Source organism: Pezoporus occidentalis, unplaced genomic scaffold (genome assembly GCF_034315485.1).
Source record: "Pezoporus occidentalis ecotype Australia unplaced genomic scaffold, CSIRO_AGI_Poc_V1 ctg4, whole genome shotgun sequence".
NCBI classification, from domain to species: domain Eukaryota; kingdom Metazoa; phylum Chordata; class Aves; order Psittaciformes; family Psittacidae; genus Pezoporus; species Pezoporus occidentalis.
The window spans coordinates 25,186,200-25,206,783 of NW_026915724.1; the positions used below are offsets into that span (position 1 = coordinate 25,186,200).

The 20,584-nt window shown below is 33.6% G+C and overlaps 1 protein-coding gene across 2 annotated transcripts in view; it reads left to right on the top strand.

Annotated features, from left to right (window-relative positions):
• LOC134171096 (cadherin-7) overlaps positions 1-9,210 on the top strand; it is an 80,859-nt gene extending 71,649 nt beyond the window's left edge. For both annotated transcript variants that reach the window (XM_062633083.1, XM_062633082.1), the window contains 2 exons: positions 801-1,052; positions 8,658-9,210. In XM_062633083.1, coding sequence (XP_062489067.1) covers positions 801-1,052; positions 8,658-9,151 — 746 coding nt within the window. In that variant the 3' untranslated portion in view covers positions 9,152-9,210. The remainder of the gene's footprint in view (positions 1-800; positions 1,053-8,657) is intronic.
• The last annotated feature ends 11,374 nt before the right edge of the window (positions 9,211-20,584 follow it).

Here is a 20,584-nt window from a genome sequence, read left to right on the forward strand (position 1 = left end):
AGATAGATAGATAGATAGATAGATAGATAGATAGATAGATAGATAGATAGATAGATAGACAGACAGACTGACCTTCTCTATACATTCTAGGAGGTGTAACTCCCTACTTCTCAGGAGCTGTCAACCTGTATTGAACACAGTGAGCTTTGTACGTATTTTCTAGAACACAAGGACTTTTTAATCACACCTCAGAGCAGCATCAAACCATGCATTTTAGGTGGATTATAGTAGTCGTCTTGACACTCAGATGAGATGAAAACAAGTGCATTAGGGTTACACATTGCAATTACTTGTATTTGTGTACTAAATGGACCTTTTCATTCAAAAATATTTCCTTGGTCTTCAAACTTCTTCTCCTGTTAATTTGTTCATTCCTTACATTAGCATGATATCTATATCTGTAAATAACTGAAATAGATCCTTGGAAATTAGACCTGAAACATGTACATAGATAACCTGATTACAACAGGGTAAATTTTTGATTTAGGTTTTTTTTTTTATAGTGAGCTCATCTTCAACTATCTATCAAGAGTGTGAAACTGTGAGCTGAACTAAAATTAAACAGGCATCTGCAATTTTGAAAGTCATTTGTGAAAATTGGAAATCTTTTGTGTAGTTAAGTATTGTTCCTCATCTGATTCTCTCTGCAGCATCAAAAATATATGACCAGGAAAGATAAACTTGTTGAAATAATATAAATGTGCTTAAAAATCCTTTTAAGTGAAAGACTGTTTTATTTATAGGCTTGTGGTTTAGAAAAGTTTTGTAATTTATATTTATCTTTTTATTCCTTTATCTAGATAATACTGCAACAGTATTAACCAGAAGAAATGGTTTCCGAAGACAGGAACAGTCTGTCTTCTACTTGCCAATATTCATTGTGGACAGCGGATCACCTTCACTTAGTAGCACTAATACTCTCACTATCAGAGTCTGTGATTGTGATGCAGATGGTATTGCTCAGTCATGCAATGCAGAAGCATATATCTTGCCTGCAGGACTTAGCACTGGAGCCCTGATTGCAATATTGGCTTGTGTATTGACACTGCTAGGTATGTTATTTTCCTGTTACCTCTATTTTCCATTCAATGTATAGTAGCGATAAAGAGATAGATAGATAGATAGATAGATAGATAGATAGATAGATAGATAGATAGACAGACAGACAGACAGACAGACAGATAGATAGATAGATGATAGATAGATAGATAGATAGATAGATAGATAGATAGATAGATAGATAGATAGATAGATGTGTACAAAAGCTTCAACACCGCTTCCTCCTCCTCCCCCACCTGATTTCTGTAAACCGGGACACCTAGGATTCCAGGCAGAACAGCATTTTTTATCATGAGGCACACAAATTTTTAATTTGGGATTTTCCAGTTCAGATACTTTGTTCACATATCAAACTGCCTCCAGACATATATATATGAAGTGATAGTAAATGAAAAACAAAGATCACTTGCATCAAATGTCATGTTTAAGAGATAGAGTGTTTGGATTAGCATACTTACTGTATCACCGGTACCAGTATGTGTCCTTTTTTTCAGAGGAGATACAGCTATTTATTTTTTAACATTTATTGATTTATATAGAGCAAATGACATCCAGAAAATACAACAGAGGTAATTCACTAAAGGAAATAATATATAGCTGATTATCTTCCACAGAATGACCTTTGCTTAGTTGTGCAGCTGGCAGCAGTGGGGTTTTATGTTGTTTAATTAGATAAAAGACACTGGAAAATAGTGGAATAGCGTCAACATTCTAGTTTGGTTAACATTTCTTATCCCATGCTCAGCCTTTAAGTAACATGACTGCATGGTAGTAACAAAGGCCCAAATTAGAAGTAAAGACGAAGAATCATCCTGCATCTACAGGATGCAGTTGAGTAAAAGTGCAGCTTTCCTTATTGTTGGAAAGTTCACATGTTAACAAGAGTACCAGTTCAGCACACAATAGTTCTTTGAGTGTTATTATTAATAGAGAGATTTTTGTATTCCATGGCTGTACATACCAGTCTAAGGGAAAAGGGTATACCAGAGTCTCCTCAGGTTGGTATAACCCCAGGGGTGGTTTATCTGTCACTGTTACTGAAGTAATTTGAATAGGTCAAATCAAGAGACTTTTGTCCACACTCCATGGCATTATCTCATCAGTGTATAAATATCTCTTCTTATTGACTTTGATTCACCTTTCTGTGAGTTATTGGAAGGAAATTTCTCTTCTGCTACAAACGTTTCTAAAAGAGACAGAAAAAAGAAATCCTCTTGTATTGTTGTTACAGAGTGAGAAAAATCATTACTTCTGCATTGAACCCAGCCAACTTACTCAGGAGCTATGTATAAGCAATGGCATTTACAGAGTTTTCCATCTTTGTGACAAAAACCCCTAACAGCAAAAGATTGTTTAAACTCACTCAAGACATGGTTAGACTTAGGTTTAAGGAGAAATGGAAGGGAATGATTGCCAAAAGTTTTAATGAATATTTTTAAATGCCATATTTCTAGTAACATTTCTAGGCCATTTATACAGACAAATAAACTTTATTTGGACATGAAGCTAAATGATAAATTTTGAAAAAATGTACAAGAGATCCTCTTATATCAACTGGCATAGGCATCAGTAGTAAAACTTTGGTCTAATGTACTTAAGAAAAATTCTGTAACAGTAGCAATTCAATGTATCCCAAATTGAAACATCATCATTTCTGTCATATACATAGAAAGAGAGTTTACAAAGATTATAAACGGTTGTAGATGCAATGCAGCCTGGCCTGGCAGTAAGCTTTTCTTAAATAGAAGCCATAAAGTCTTAAAGAAGACAACTGAGTGAAGACACAGTATGTTACCAGGCAATAATTGGCTTATTCTACTCTTTAAACCAGGATTCAAACACAACAAATAAATCAAGAAGCTTGAGGTTTTGTTCTGGTCATTTTTTGTGTGCTGAAGAAGCTTTTCGTAAAGAATTGAGGCAAAGCTTTTTGAATAATGGGCTGTGCACTGTCGAGGAATCTTGCATATGACCAATTCACCATTGATTTTATTTGTCAAAGAATTGGACTTCGAAACTCAGCTCTCTGAATGCGTCACCATTGTTTATTCAAATAGACATTTGTGTGTGTCATCACTTCCAATCTAAACTGCTCCTTTTGGGTAAAATTCAAAGCTGCAGGCAGTTTAATCAGTGTTTGTATGTTAACCCTGGCTTTGAGTCCTGCATTTTGGTTCTTGCATCCTGCTGCTATATTTTTCCTAGCCAGGTGCCAAGGAAGAAGTGCCTAAGCATCACTGTTGCCCAGTAAAATCAGTCAAATGTTGTTGCTTGTCTGGTCCCAGAGCCTTTCTTCTTCTCTCATTTGTTCTTAGAAGACATTTTCTGGGATCAGCTGAATGCTGAATGCTTTCTCCTTTTATTATTTTTTTTTAATCTTCACATATATATTCTTGAAAAAATAATCCTGAAAATCCAGTAGCACATCATAAAAAACAGGTTTCAGCTATTGGCAAGTGATTGGAGAGCTGGGACCAAGGGTGCAAGAGTTTATCAGTGACAAATGGAGACAGGCTACCAAATCGAAATTTTATTTCTGGCCCAAGGTTCACACGCAGCACAAATCCAGTCATGTTCGTCACTGTGAGCGCCAATTGTAAAGCAGAGGAGGCATGAGATTTACATAAATATCATGGATACATGCGTTCTGGCACTGGTATCTTGAATTCTTAGCAAGCTCTTATATTCCTAAAGTTAGTATGATGTGGTTTGGTATTTTTTCTTGCCCCAAACATCCTTTTGTCTAAAAAATAACCGTTTGTCTTGACCAAGAGTCAGATTGTCTCAGGGGGATTTCTTAGTGTTATTATTTTTACTTAAGCAACTTATCAATTTTAGTTAAACACAATGTTTTCACTAATGCTAAGAAAGAAGGTTACTAAATCACACTGATTCATTATAATTGCATATAACATGGTGTAGACTAATTTTTCAAACTAAAATAATTTTTAAAAGTTAAAAACATTTTATCAAAATTTTTTCTCTCCTCATATTGACTATGGAGATTAAATTCTAAATTTTATTCTACAAGAAAGTTGCAGTGCTTTGTTAATTACTCAAAACTGCTTTATAATTATTCAGTCTGCAAGTGCAGTTATGTTTTAAAGACAAAAACTAAAAAAAAAAAAAAAAATTCTTTCAATTTATTCCATAAAAAGCATATGAAAAGGTAGGTTTTATTCATTTTAGACTGTATATAATTTTAGAGAATTAAGTAGAAATTTTCTTAACTCCTCTGAAAATTACATAATAATTTAAGTCAAGGTAATTTGTTTTTTTCAGTTAACATCTTCCAGACATGATAATTGCTTTTTTAACAAGTGTTTAGAATAAAATGTGTACATAAAATCACACAGAAAAGAATGTTCACCTGTAGATAGCCCAATTCTATTTGAGAGGTTAAAGATTTTCTTTGCATTGAAACAATGGTAAGCTAGATTGCCATAATGTTTTTCTCACAATTTTTATTTTGCATACTTCTAGATATAATCTGCTATTACTTATTTTCTTAAAAACACCAAAGAAAGCCTCATATCAGTGTGATACTAGAATTTGCAATATAATAATAATTTAGTTAATGAATACATAAATAATAATATATTGATTAAAATTCAAAATATAGATTTTTTTCAGTTGAAGGATGGGGAATTGAGTATCACAATACCTACAAGAACACAAATTAGCACACATAATTGTGTGATTCATAACAAGAAGAAATCGTCTTAGTTATAAGGATCTTATTCTCTAAATAAGTAAAATGTGTACAGAATGTGACTATGTAGGATGCGTGGGTTTTGGTCTTGCATTATAAAGAATGATAAATATATAACTCTTTTAATTTAGGGGTATCCAAATTAAGTCATTTAAAATGTGGTTGAGTAAGCAGTGCTGGTGCTGTTTTCTGAAAGTTATGTAGCTGATTAGGGTCACTCAGTGTAGGCATTTAAAGGTCACAGTCTCTTTGCGAATATCAATCCAAACTGATTACACAACAGTTAGATATGAAGCTTATTAACAGAATTAAATGCAGGTTTCCTGAGACTTGGCCTCTGTAATCCCCAAATCTCATCTGACTACAGGCAACTGCAAGGTATAACTAAATAGGTTATTAGAGTGCTGTTTCCATGACTGAGGATCTGCAGTCTTCAGATTAATGAATCATAACACACCTAAGGCACAAACCAATGTGCATATTTGCTCATAGCTGATGTGGCTTATTGCTATAGTAAATACCAGGCTTAGGGGTGTAGCATATACCTGGCATGATAATGCTTGTGATTTAGCTTTGTCCCTTACTGTATAGCTGTATGTCGTGTTCTCCCTCAGGTTATCTCAGGGCTTTTATGGCTTCCTTATAATTATGTTGCAGTTGCCTTGGATACAAAAGGAAAGATTAATACCAAAACAGAGAAATATGCTCAGGTGGCTTAAACCTGACTTTTCACCAGATCATACAAAACAGAAATTTCATAATAATTCCATGAAGCCCACTGTAAAATATCAAACTAAAAAGGTGCTCTTGTATTCAGAAGTGTTTGTTTAAAGACTGATTTAGGTGAATGGAACTACTGATACTGTCACTACTTCTGTACTGACCCAAGGATGAAAAATACATATTAGCACAGCTAATATAAACACAAATGACATTTTCTCTTGGCTATTTTACCTGTTTAAAAAACCAAAAATCAACATTTCTAACAATTCAGATGTAAATCAGAACAAAAAGGTTAGTTTTGATCTATCTCTCTTAGTTCTGTATATTTAGTGTTTATAATTATTTCTAATGTTGATTGGTTTATTCATTTGTTAAAATCACATATGAAATCAATATTGCCGTTTCATCTATTTAGCATGAGTTCTGTGCATCAGTATGGACCCAAACTAGTAGCCTCAATGTGCAATGCATGTGTCCCTTAAGCTTTTCCATTTTTCCATTCATACCTCAGTGGCATGATTTAGGGAGGACTTGGCAGTCCTGGGGTAATGGTTGGACTTGATCTTGAAGGTCTTTTCCAGCATACTTGATTCTACAACTGCATTATTTTGTCTGTAAAAAAGCATAAGATCTGGTTTTCTAGATGTTCAATTAGTGACTAATTACAGATTTAATCTCTGCTCTTGTGATAAATGTAGGGGATCTCCCTCCCCCTTTCTCCCCCCCCCCCCAATCATTATTTAATAAAAAATGGATAAGCTTTAAAAACATTTCCACTTGATTTAGATATCAGTGAAATTTGTCTGGGGCTTGTATTCAAATCCACAAGTCCTGCAATGCAGCTAAATCTTTGTTTAGAGGTTAAACTTTCCTGTTCATAACTGCTGGAAAGACTAGAAATTAATATTCCCGTAAAGCCATCTAAATACTGAAATATTTAACCTTTAGAAAGATTCCATATTTTTGTTGGCTTTAAGCAACTGTGAGATGTAAAAGGAATACTGTATGAATCTTTCATAGTGTCTTGATTTTTATTGTACCTTTAGGCAAACCTGCCTATTAAATTTCATATTTTTCACTTATTAGCAGGTATTTAACTTTCAAAATGAAGCATGTTAAGAGTGTGTTAGGAGAGACAGTGGTGTGAAAATGCATTTACACTTGAGTAAAGGAAATTATTAATAGTAATTAAAAAGTTATGTCAATGGCAATCTTGGCTGAAATGTATATTTACTGTCAGCAAGCTAATTTGTCTTTAACTTTAAAATATATACTAAAGAAAAACAATAAGAGTAGAGTGCAATTGTTACCTCTAAGATGACAATTTTATGTTCACTGCTGTATAATTTACAGCTCAATTTGTATTATAGAAATATCAGAATGTTATGAAATTTCATGAAAGCCACTTTGAAGGTCAAAAACTGATATTGTCAAACTGCTTATGTAAATATTGTTCAAATATACAAAACCCAAAATGCTCCAAACTAGCAGCTTTTGAATTTAATACATAAAGCATGAATCAGGGAGACGCCAGGGGCAAAAAAAGTGAAAGAGTGATGCTGATGCTGCAGTAATAAAGTCACAAGGCATCTGTTAGTAGATGGATCATTAGATGTGTCCCTGGTAGCTACTGAAAAAAAGGGGGAAAAATATTGCCTAATATATTTGTCAAAAAGTTTAGAAAAAAAAAGTTAAATTTTTCCTGTGTTATTTTTAGACACGATTAGCTCCAAAGAAAAATAAGAAGGATTGCAGAAAGTCTACCCTTAAAATCACCTTATGCTTTAGTCAGTTCTAAGTAGTACTGCAATGTCTATAGAGAGTTTTCTGCATGTACAATTTCTGATTGACTGTTTTATTCTAACCAAGTGATCCTAATATTAAATCATGTCTTCAGGTGACTTAGATTGATATTGATTTTAAAAATTCTTCTATGAAAAGAAGGGTTTTCAAGAATGGCAGTCTTATACAATTTATGGAGGCCACTTCTGAGACTACCTAGGGAAGCTCATGCTTAAATTTATCTGTATCAGCTTTTGCTTTTCCAGATGTTTCTACAGCATTCATTTGTCATTTCAAAATTCTATAAGGATTGTAAACCTTAGACATTTGAATGCATATAATCACATATACTTAAGATTAAAAATAAACATAAAATCAGATAAGAATAATTGAATGTGGGATAACACTTTTCAACGTACTGTTATGTTTACAGCCATAGTGATGCCTGTTGTTATCTAGGAGTATCATTAAGTCAGTGGATGCCCAGATGCTACAGTATAGTATTAATCATTTTCTAGGAGGATGATTCACATTCCATCATGTTCCACAGATGGGTGCAATTATCATGTTACTGGTTCCATATTTTTTCTGTCAGCAATGATGTTTCTCTACCAAAACTGTATTTGAACTAGAGGAGCCTTGAGTTAGTTTCTCCCCGTTCTTTTGGCTGTCACTGCAGTTTAGTACTAGATTGCAAAGCTGAATGAAACTTTAGGGATTAAAACAAACAAACAAATTACATTTCTAGCATTGGCTGATCCAATAAAATCCAGCCCCAGCAGTTCTTATTAGATGTAATTCATAAACCTCAAGTACAGTACTTTGCACTATACAGGAAAGTGAGGTCTTATATAGAGATACTTTCAATCCGTGAACTGACAGTTTTATTTTACATATTGCTTAACAATTCAATGTTCTCCAATCTATGATTTCGCAGAGATTGACCGTATACTTTAATACAGGCCCTTCCCAAACCGTGGCTGTTAAATTCTATTCAGGTACTTTATGAATGTGCTTTTATCACTTGGGCAATTAAGAGTTCAGGAAAAGGTCCTTTTTTTATTTTATTTTATTTCATGACTGTGAGACTGTAATAATCAGACTGAATCAGTCCTAAAGATTATGTTTAGTGGACAGCATAGGATATAGAATTAGAGATGAAGATGCTAATTCAGAGTGGTTTCAGAAAGAGATTCTTTAATGTCTAAAAAGCTTATGGTTTAAAAGCTGTTTCATGATCTCCTAGGTTTCATATCTAACTGCATAAATTGCCTGTTATTTCCTTGGGTCTTTGCCATACAGATTAATGAGTACTTGCAACACTGGGACAAATATGAGGAAACTTTAACACTGCTGAAACTCTAGTTTTTCTGTATTCCAGTTCTTGTCTTGCTGATTGTCACCATGAGGCGACGGAAAAAGGAGCCCCTCATTTTTGATGAAGAGAGAGATATCAGAGAGAATATTGTCAGGTATGACGATGAGGGTGGTGGAGAAGAAGACACCGAGGCTTTTGACATGGCTGCCTTGAGAAACCTCAACATCATCCGAGACACCAAGACCAGAAGGGATGTGACACCTGAAATTCAGTTCCTGAGCAGACCAACTTTTAAAAGCATTCCAGATAATGTCATTTTTAGGGAATTTATCTGGGAAAGATTAAAAGAAGCTGACATGGACCCTTGCGCGCCGCCTTATGACTCTCTGCAGACATATGCATTTGAGGGGAATGGCTCGGTGGCAGAGTCTCTCAGTTCTTTAGATTCGATCAGCTCAAACTCTGACCAGAACTATGATTACCTCAGTGACTGGGGCCCTCGCTTCAAAAGGCTTGCAGATATGTATGGGACTGGACCAGAATGCTTATACTCATAGCCTTGGAACCTATCTCTGAAAATGCACTGAAGAATAGTAAAACAGAAAACTTAACCTTACAGACTAAAGAAAAGTTGTAAATATTTCTCCATTTTTAAACTTTTAGGTTTTTTTTTGCCTTGGTGGAACATATCTTCATTAGAGTTGTCCTGGGGACTACACTGACCACACAAAATATGAGAATTCAGTGGCATTTTTGATAAAATGAAATGCTCAGCCACGTTCAAATAGATAGCAACCCTCAGATACCTGCAGGGGCTGTTCACTTTCAAGAGTATATTATGCACTGTGAACTCAACAAACAAATGATACTCTGTAGATGCCTTTACAGCATTGCTGTATCTAGCACGCAGTGTCTCTGTTAGGAGATAAGTGTAAGAAGAAACAAATTTACAAATACAATATATAATTCAATGCAACATCACAGTATATAGTAAGGGTTTTTAAGAAATTTTCTTTACAGTATTGCATGCAGCTTGCTATGATGAAAGCAGAAGGGCAAACATTAAAACAAACAGAAAGCCAGTAGATCATCTTTTTGCTTCTCCCTGTTTATTCTCAGAGATATTCAATCAGAAGTTTCTGTCATTTTCTGAGCAGTTTTATGGAAAATTGCTCTTTGTACTGAGAATTTCCACAATGTTTGTCATCAACATACCAAAGTAGTTTGCAAACCACATAAAATGAGAAGTATGGAGGGGTATTCTTATGGTTGAAAAGTTTAGTGATGCCTATGTAGGTATAGAAAAGATGTTGCTATCTATTTGCTATTTTTTATTATCTCTTCTGATTTGTACAGGAGAATTTATCCTTTTTTATTATTATTTGACATAAAGCGTTATATTTATTTTGGAGCTCCAATTTTCACTAAATTCAGGTCCATTTTACTGCCTCATGGTGTTAGACTCATCAGAACACGCTGATTTTTTTCCAGTCTCAGATAAATGTAGGAAACGAAGCATGGAAATGGAGAAATTACAGTAAAGCAATCTTGCCCGCCATTCATCTCTCAGAAAGGAGAGCATCTCCAAGGACATGCAGTTTATCTTCTGAGCCATTAAATAGTCTGAGATGTTTAAATAAAATATTTGTACATGAATTTTTTTTGAAAGAAGACTACAGAGGTAGCCGGGAGTGTCTTTAATGCAAGATTTAATTTTCAAAGTTAAACATGCTACATGCTTCAAAGACTGTAAACACCTTGCTTTTTGATTCCCCGTCTCTTTTGTTGCTGAGGAATCACAGTAAAAGACTCTTCAATTTCCTTCTTATGTTAAGCAATGCAATGCTATTAACTCCAGAATGCATCTTTAGATCCTGCTACACATAAGTATTCTTCCCCGAAGGTAACTCACTACACATAATTTCTACGCTGGTTCAGGAGTGCCAAAACAGAAGGACAGCTGCTGTTGGTTAAAATGCTGTACAATTTTGAAGTAGGATTTCTTAGAATAATACAACTTTTTTATGATTCTGACAGTATTTATACTTCACCTTTCATGATTTATTACTAGATAAGGCATATATTCAAGTAAAATAGTGGTTTTAAGTATTATTTCAGATGGATTTGGTTTAGATAATGTGTAGATGAGTTCTTAAATTAGACTCTGCTCCTGCAAACATTTTTGCTTGTACCTAACTTGAAATGACTTGACTTGCCTGCAATTACTGAGAGGCATACAGAATTGCTTGCAGGACTGTGCTTGTGAATAGAAGGTACTCCATAGAGGATGATGCTCACTCTAAAAGTACTTCTTTCTGAAATGAAGGATCCTTGTAATGAAATCCTAATGTATGGTTGACACCAGGCTGGAAGATGGGAAATTATCATTAAGGCTTTGTAATTTTTGCAGCACAGCATTATCAGTTAACTGTGTGAAAGTGGCCTTCAGCTCCATCAGAGAAAACAAAATATTTTTTAACATCTGCGGCAGATTTAATTTGAGTTAAATTTTCTTAGACAATCATTGTTTCATAATTCAGTAGATTTGCTTCTAGTTGTATTAAATATATATATATAAGTATATATATATATATATATGACAGATTTTGTAATGGAACTGAAAGATATTGCCCATGACTTTTAGTCATACATGTAAGATTTTCAATAAAAAAGAAAATAAGAAAAAGCATGTGTAAGCAGTTTAATGAGAGCAAGATATGCTGCAGGAGTTAAGCAGGTATTAAATCAGCAAGGTGCTGAGAGAACAGTTTTTTATTAATCTCCTTGTTGTTTGTCGGAAGATAATTCATGCATCTGGATTAAGATGTCAAAAATGCTGATTTAAGCTTATAGCACTCAAAGGAGATCTAAATGTGGTTTAGAATAAACAGCACAATTCCCTTGCTTTTCTACCTTCTATATCTGTCAAAACCCCAAGAAGCTCCCATGTTAAGAAATTGTGTTAGGGATTTTTTGGGGATGTATTTTCATGGAAAGGAATATGCTTTAATGCCACAAAAGCTCTTGCATATGCACGGTGTTTGTTACACAGTTCTAAAATAATCAAGTATATTTGTTATTCCTTTATATATGCTTACATACTGATTATATTATTGCAGTAAGAAAGAAGAGAAACAATCCCTTACACTCAATGACAGCTGTTACTGTAATATATACTTATGGTATGCATAATACACATACTATACAATACTCTTCATAAACTACCATGAGTATAGGTTTTCACAGTTGATAAGCTGATTCAAATTCTTTCTTTGAGTGATATTTATATTACATATTCTGATGTTATAAAGTGTATTTTACTGACTAAATAGAGTAAAATATGAGACATACTGTCTCTGTCCTAGAAATGTTATGAAATATTTTAAGCAAATTAATTAGAAAGGCCTTTTAAAAAGACTTATTTTATTTATTTAACTTTCTGAATAGCTCCAGTATCTAACTAGAGGCCCCAAGTACTCCTTAAAAAGTATGTCAAACCTTGCAACCACTCTCATCTTATAAAGCAATGCCAATACCTCTTTCCTTCCACCATATGACAGTTGAAGAGATTTATTTTAAATTCAGATTCCCAAGAACCTTGGAAAGTATATAGTTTTATGAGTGCCACTAAAAAAATCCATATACATTTGACCCATCTGAAGAAGATTTAAGGCAAGAATCCTTATTCTGCTTTGACCAGTATAAAATCTACTGAGTTCAACAGGGTTGAACAGCGGACATTCTGACTTACATATTTTATTTGAAAGAATAAACTTACTGTAGTTTATTAAGCTATATCCCTGCTAAAATATAATACAGGTCTTTCTAAACCTACAATTCTGATGCCTGGGTTAACTCAGTCACTGCAGGACTCATGAAACTAATGGCACTATCTGAAACCTCTCCTTCTCTAGAATGAAAAAGGGAAGGGACGGTGGAGGGAATGCTTCCTTTTTTTCCTTTATATCCTACAAGAGTACTTGTCCATAAAGATAAGATGCTGCCATTTTGTATATCCTAATATGCTCTCATCCAAAATCTCTAAACACAAAAAAAAGGGCAGGTAATATTTTGCTATTGAGTGACAGTACCTGAAGGGTAAATAGGATAAAATAACTGTAAAAAGACCACCCCCCTCCACACAACGAAAATAACAAGTAAATAGGAAAGATGAACGCAATTACCTATATAAAATCTAGTCTTAAATTATTGGTTGCAGCCTACCATGTGGCAGATTTTATTTTTATATATGTAGAATTTCTGTCTACTTCAAAATAAATGTAGAGTAATTATGGTTTCAGATGATATTGGTACTTCATTAGTGATAGATGGGGTCAAGTGTGTTTTTACTGATCTGAGACTTGCACAAATGAATTGCAAAAGATAGAAATGTAATTTTATTTATCTGACAGAAACAGGAAAGTCTACAAGACAACCAGAGATCTGCAAGTTGTAGTCTTAAGTATGGGTTCACCAAGTTTTCCATACATGTATGTATATATATATTTATATCTAAGTTTTCTGAATACATCTTAAGATATACTTACATCCCAGTATCATTTTTTTCACACCAAGAATTCTCCCTTTGCTCAGTATCAACACAGCTACAGAAGTGCTGTATTGTTCACAAAAAAAGTTTTTTTATAGATATCTACCCATAGTTTTGTTCTTCTAAGAGAAACCCAGCACATAACAGGAATAATTTATTTCCTAGATAAAGGAAATGGAAAAATATATTCACATTTGGATGTTGTACTTTGCTTTGTGTTTTATCATTTCTCACAAAAGAGAAAAAAATCTTTCAAGGTGGTACATAAATCTGTGAAACCTTAGACCACAGAATTTCAGACAGAAATATACTGGTTGAAAAAACTTGTTTTACCTAGGTATTATATGACACAAGTTTTCCTGGAATCTTTCTGGTTTTAATAAAAAAAAAAAAGAAAGGCAGAAAACGGCATAGGAATTTCTTGGAAATCAGCGCAAAATCTGACCTGAAGCCACAGCGTTATATCATATACATCCTTCTGCTCTTATCTCATATGTGAACATGTATTTCCTAAAACTATATGTATATCTCAATATTCCACCCACCTACTATTTATTTTAAAATACTATATATAACTAGAGAGTATTAGAAAAAAAAATTAACCCTACTATCAAAAACTTTGTTTATCCTTATTAATGTCTGATGTAGAAAAATACAGTTCATACTCAAGCAAAACTTCTAAGAAAGATTGGTGTTTAATATTTTGTTGGTTAACTAAAGTCATAAACCTGTTGTGCATCATAGCAGCCACCTGAATGCTAAACCAGGAGTAGAAAAAAAGTCAATTATAAATTCTCCTTCTACTCCCCATCATCCCTGCCAAAGTTAGAATTTCTTTTCATTGTACCTCAAAGCAAACTCTTGTGTCTAAGTTAGACATAGTGAGGAATTAGATCTTAGACTCCTTCTCAGAAAAGCTTTAAATCTATTTACTAGGTTATTCCTGTATGAGGATGCCTTGACTCCTTCTAAGATACGTTACCAGAGACGTGTGACATTGTTTGGGTTTTGGTGTTTTTTTTTGTCTGTGTTTTTTTGGCTTTTTTTTTTATTTTATATATCGTTAAAACTGCTGTTCTTGGTCAAAAATATACATTTGTATGACTCAGCTTTTTCACTGGATTTTTTTATTTCCCTTTGTTAAAAACATACTAGCCAAATATAGCCTGACTTCAGTTTTGACTTCAAACCCACCTTCATTTGTTATAATAGAACAAAAGAAAGTCCTGAGATCTTCCTTCTCTTTGACGTCAAGAAGATATGGCTAGAAAAACTAAACATCAGCAGACTACAGTGAAACTCATCTGTCACTTTCCCTAAACACAAGATCACAGATAGTTAATACAACAGTTAAGCTGCCATTAACACCATTTAAAACATGGGTCTAATCTTACAACTTTAGAATATACTGTCATTTTGTGTCACCACTATCAGCAACTTTTATATGTTTAGCAAAATTAAATTTTAGAATTATCAAGGTCTGCTGCCTGTAGTTCAGTTTCATCATTATTGCTGATATCATGTTCTTGGTGCACAGAAAAAGAGGGAAAAGTTACAAAAGTAAAACAGCACAAATAAAAAATCTCCCTATGTGCACTGATTGTTATTTCAGTGTTTTAATTATTGCTCTGCCTTACTTCTCCCTAATACATTGATAGCTTTTCCTCTCATCAATTAGGGTAAGTGTGATATCCAGCCAGACATTAAATCATTCAAGTCTGACAAGAATGGTCAGGTTGAATTTTAATGTCCCTATATTTCCCTAATGATCAAAACATTATCATTATCCTACAGTTGAAATTATATAGAGAAAGAAGTGTTTGCTGATGAACCTAAAACATGTTGATCATATTAAAGTGCTTGGAAAATCTCCCTAAGGCTTTCAAGAGGTGTCAATATTTATACGTTGTTGGGGGACACTGATAAATGACCACTTACAGCACCAAGATAAGAGATTGTTGCTTTGAGCTGGATACCTGTTCTTTTTACTTGTCTTCTACTGACTTTCCCTTTCTAGAAACTACAATTTGCATCTTGTAATGATAATTCAAGTTCTTGATGGAATGGTTTTAATGGCAAAAAATTAGTTCCTATCAGTATAGTACAAATAACACCACTGTAACAAGCCATACCCTTGTTCTCCAAGATAATTTCTGTGCACATGATAAATACAGTGTTACAAAAGTTTTATACCTGATGAAGTATGAATGATGAAATACCGACTGGGGACAAAGAAATCCCCCAAACCAGCAACAACAACAAAAAATCCAAACCACAACCCCCCAAAAAAAACCAATACACTTTCTCCCTAAAATTAAGAACATACAGAATATTTGAGCTATAAAAATCAATTATACCTTTTTTTTCAGACAGCATGACAATCTGTAGCTTTATTTCTATGACTGAAAGTACAATTCAAATGAGTCATAATATTCTTGTTTTGGAATCTCTTCTCTTGCTGTTAGTTGAGGTTTTATTACCATAAGAAGGGGCTGGAGAAACAGCGTGACAGAGAGATTAAGAATATCAAGCTTTTCCTTTTTGTTAATGTTTTGTATACATGACCTAATGATGTGAAAAATAACATTTTACCAGATGCTACTGGAAACAGTTTCCTTTAGCTATACAGTACCTTCCAACAGTCTACAGTACATGGCCTGGTTTCATCTTCTTCTTAAAAATAATAAAAAAAAAAAATAAAAAAAAAAAAACCCCCTCAAAAAATCTCTACAAAACAAAACAAAAAAGTATCCAACCAATCAACCAACCAAAGCAAACAAAACAAGAAACCCACCCAAACTATTAATGTGAGAGATTAAATATCTAGGTGATAACCTTAATGGTAAATTTGCTATTCCTAGTTTATGTGTGATGAACACATGAATGGACCTCTCATAGGACATACAGCCTGTTGAGCAGTTACAGTTTCTGGCTGGATGTTTATTCATATTTCCCCCCCCCTGCAGTTTCTAGTAGAGTTTGACTGTGACATATGGAAAAAAACTACAACAATGAAAAAGTGAGGTATATTTACCTTCAAGGGCACTGGAGATTCAAGCCGTGTAAAAAACAATTTCTTTAAAAGAGCTTAAGGAAGGTTGAATATTTTGTCTCCCTCTTTCTTTTCTTCTCTCTGCTTCCCTTCCCTTCCATCCACTGCCCCCTCAAAGATAATATATGACATTAAAGCTTTTGCTGCTTTTGGTACACATTCATTTACTTTTGTAGTAGTCACACGTCGAAGATGAATGGAGAACAAGCCAGTGTCAAAGTCAAGGCTTGGGAATTAGGAAAAAGATTTAATAATTTTCTTCTCTTTATATAACCTTGACAAACTAGCTTTGAGGTAGAACTATGATTTATCTTTCAGTGTAAATTATAATATGAAAAATAATATGAAAAATTGATACTTACTAATCATGAACAATAGATTAATGTAACACGTATGAATTCTGTTACTGTGACTTATCACAGGTCAATATAAACTGTTGGGACTCAAAGATTAGTGCAGACCATGTTTGCTCATACACAAAAACACTTTCATAATGGGATTTTAATTCAAACAGCTAGTGTGAAATGTAGGGGTATTTCAATGTTCAAAAGCCACAGTTCTTTGAAATAAACAGAGGTAACCAATAATCCAGAGTTCTGGAACAAGTAGGTGTATATGGAGAAGACAGGAAGGGTAGCATTTTAGAATTAAACACCTGTAGTGAATGTGCCTATAAATCCAATTGACTAAAACTGAAAGCAAGACAAAAGCAGAGGAGGCATTGTTCAATGGTACCCATTTTAATCAGTCTCTTTTAGCCAATTATTGCCATCTGTATTAAGAGTTGTTTTACTTTCATTTGGCCTTTGTGTACTACAAAAAAACACGAATTCAGAAACCGAAAAGATGAGTGTTGTCTTCTGGGGTATTTGCACTCATGAAAAGGTACAGCAAATAAATGCTAATGCTGCGGCCGACTGACAGTCTATTCTCATGTACAATATATGTACAATATAAGATTCATGGCATGCAGAGACCACACTGGATGACGATGTCTTGCTGTCTCATTCTTCATTCTTTCCTGTAGATATTCACTGCTCTTTTCTTTCTCTAGTTGCTACTTCCTAGACAGAAGTCTTATCTTTTGTGATTATCTCTGAATGGTGCTTCATACAATTGGTCATAGATGATGATTAGGCCTACTAAACAGAACAACAATATTCCTGTTTCTCCTCCTACTAATAATGATGCAGACAAAACGACATTGTTGGTCATGTATTTGGAGTAACAAGTTATGTGCCCAACTTTGTCACTGATCTGCTCTGTGACGTTTCTTCAATCATCTGTCTTTGTCATCTGTTGATATAAAGAACTGAAAAGGAACAGAATGTTTTCAATATTTTGGAGAATGAAAATAGTATGGTAAAAGCGGCGTAATACACTTTGTTTGTTTCTTTGTTTTCACTTTTGAATTGAAAATATGAAGTATACTCATGGATAGGATTCAGTTCTGGCATAAGTCTGAAGTAAACCATTCCTCAGCCAATGTCAGCAGCAATGTAATTTCAGTGTTGTATATGGGATGGTAAGGGAGCATCAAGAGACAATAAGCATTTGTGAAAATGGTTTGGCATTAGGAAGGCATACGAATGCATTATTAGTCATAAAAGTAGGATGGAATTCTGTAGAAAAAAAGCAAAAATAAAGGCTGCCAACTCTTTAATTTCATATACCTGATGCTCCACAGATTTTCAGAAAAGGATTGAATAAATTTTCTCATTTATTCTCCCTTTGAAGTAAGTGTTCTCTCAAAGGTGTAACAAAATGATGCAGAAATATATTGGAGGGCTAGTCTACTTTGTTCTTAGGTAAAATAAAGCATCATGTACTTCTCTTGAGTTTGCAAGTAGATAGAAAAATACTTAATTGATGGTTTAATATGGAAGTAACCATATTTTCAAGTAATCAGGAACATTTTTGAGAATGTATATTCTCCTCAGCTGATATATTTTGATATGTTAAGCTTGTTAAAATCTGTTCCTAAAGTAAAAGATATTTTTGTAAACCTCATAAAACTAATCTAGGATTAATAAATATAAACTTAATTGACATGGAAACTTTATTTGAAAAAGGAAAATTAATTCATCCTTTTTGCCGTTCAATCATTAAAAAAAAAACAGCAACACAATAGTTTTGTAAATTTAAAATCTATCCTATTTTTGGAAATAAGAAATTAAAAGCTCCTTCACTAGCAAGTGGCATTGGCAAAACAATGCATAGGAAAAGGTCTTGACCAGACTATCTCATCGAATAATATTCTCCAAAGTTTGTCTGCCATATGCATCAGGAAACACTGCTCTTTCAGAAAACTTAAGTGGAGGGAGCTTAGGTAAGCTATCGTCAACTTCATTAACAAAATATCACTTTATCTGTATAATTTGATGGTGGATGGAAATTATAAAAAACAATTAATACAGACAAAATTGATGCACGATTAATTTTAAAAGTGGTCATACTTTTGTCAAAAAATTGTGTGAAATAATTTATCAAGATTCAAGCCAATAAACCTGAATTGCTCAAACTTATGCTGATTGAATTAAAAAGAATCCCAATACTATGATACTAATTTATACCAAAATTCTTTTCTAAAGTAAATGTGATCTTATATATAACACATTCCAATGTTTGATTACAACATGTTTAAATGAAAAAAAAGTCTAGGAAACAGAAGAGAAGAGTTCAAAGAACTCAAAAAGAACTTTTTGTAACTACACCAGCTGTTCTATTTTTGATACAGTACCTCAGAATTTGTGCAATATAGTGGCAACAATTTTGTACTAGAGCAACAGTGAACTGACCCAGAGAACAGCATACCTTTCAGTGAATGAGGACAGGTTCAGAACTTCAAATGTATTAAGGTACATGATCAATGGCAGCATGGTACCTAAGGGCTAAGATCAGAACTCTTCCTTCCATTTTTTAAATTCTCTGGAGAAAAGACATCTAAGCACAACACTCTTGGAGAATGAAATGCGACAAGATTCTCTATTTTTAGGAAAGCTAGTTATAAGAGAAGAAAAGGTCATGTATAACTTTTGTCTTTTTATATTTTGTTATTATAGTGAGATATACCAGTCTTTTACCTATAAATACCCAAAGAATTGCATGAAACTTCCATTAAAGCTGCATAAGCTAAATTCTTTAGAAAACCTCTGATTTTTTCTTGGGAATCTTTGGTAGTTCCCAATGAAGTCTTTCATAACTTCTAATTATTTTTTAGTTGCTATGCTTTCTTTCTACATATGCTGCATGAAAACTACACTATGTCAATAAGAAAAGTTCTGTTTACTATTTATTTTTCTAATATAATCTAATTTTTTTGACACTCTGTGTAATCTGAAATATAAAAGCAGAATAACTTTGTGTTAGATAAGCAAGCTAGCTGGGCTTAAGAGAAAATTGTAATAACTCTGAAAACATCCTGTTGTTTTTCTATGATTTTTTCTGTAAATAAGATCCTACTGACCTCTGCATTGCAAGACAGAGAACACATTTAATGGGCTTTACACATATTGTCCAAGAAGGTAGAGACACTTGTTACTTAGAGCCAACAGGCAGAAGAGTGAGAAAAGGATGTGCAAGATGACATAATGTTAGGCTAAAAGGATGTAACTTTATCTTAGAAACAGGACATTTTGTTTACAATGCAATGTATTAATCAGAGAGCTGTTAAGCATGAATTATTAAACTTAGTTCACTTCAGAAAATTTAATTGAACACGAGAGACCAAAAATATAAATTATAGTCTGCAGCAAATAAATTTATCCATCTTTTTGCTATAAAATAGACATAATGTATAATACTAGCATACAATTTAAAGGTCAGTTAGTTGTTGTAGTCCATCTGTATTACATAGGTTAGCCATCTTGGTAGCTTGAAGAATAAATTACTAGTCACATGATCTTATAGGCTTCCCTTACATTCATACTTTTCAGCTTTCTCTGTCATTTTTTCTCTCCTCAGTCCCTTTCACATTTTTTTTTCTCCTTTAATAAATCTCTTTAATTACACAGCCTTTCAATCTCTAAAAGTTTGAGATGTACCAGGCAATCTCACTACTTGGGTTTACAACCCAAGCAGTTTGCAGCAATGGTTTTCGTAATCAGTGCTTCTGATAGTGCTGCCTTCTATATCCACCTAAAACAAAATTCTCTACCAGTATTTACATGTGGTCAGGATTTTGTCTATTTCGCACAAAATATAGGCAAAAGACATAAACCCAATACACTGTCTGATGTCTTCTCCTTATACGTTTGTATTTTATGAATTCTGGTACCATGTAGAGGAAAAGAGAGAGTAAGAAAAGGGACTTCATGTCTCAGGAAGTTAATAATTAATTAGGAAGACCACTATTAGGAAGGAAGTGCTAGTCAGTAATATCTGAAAGAC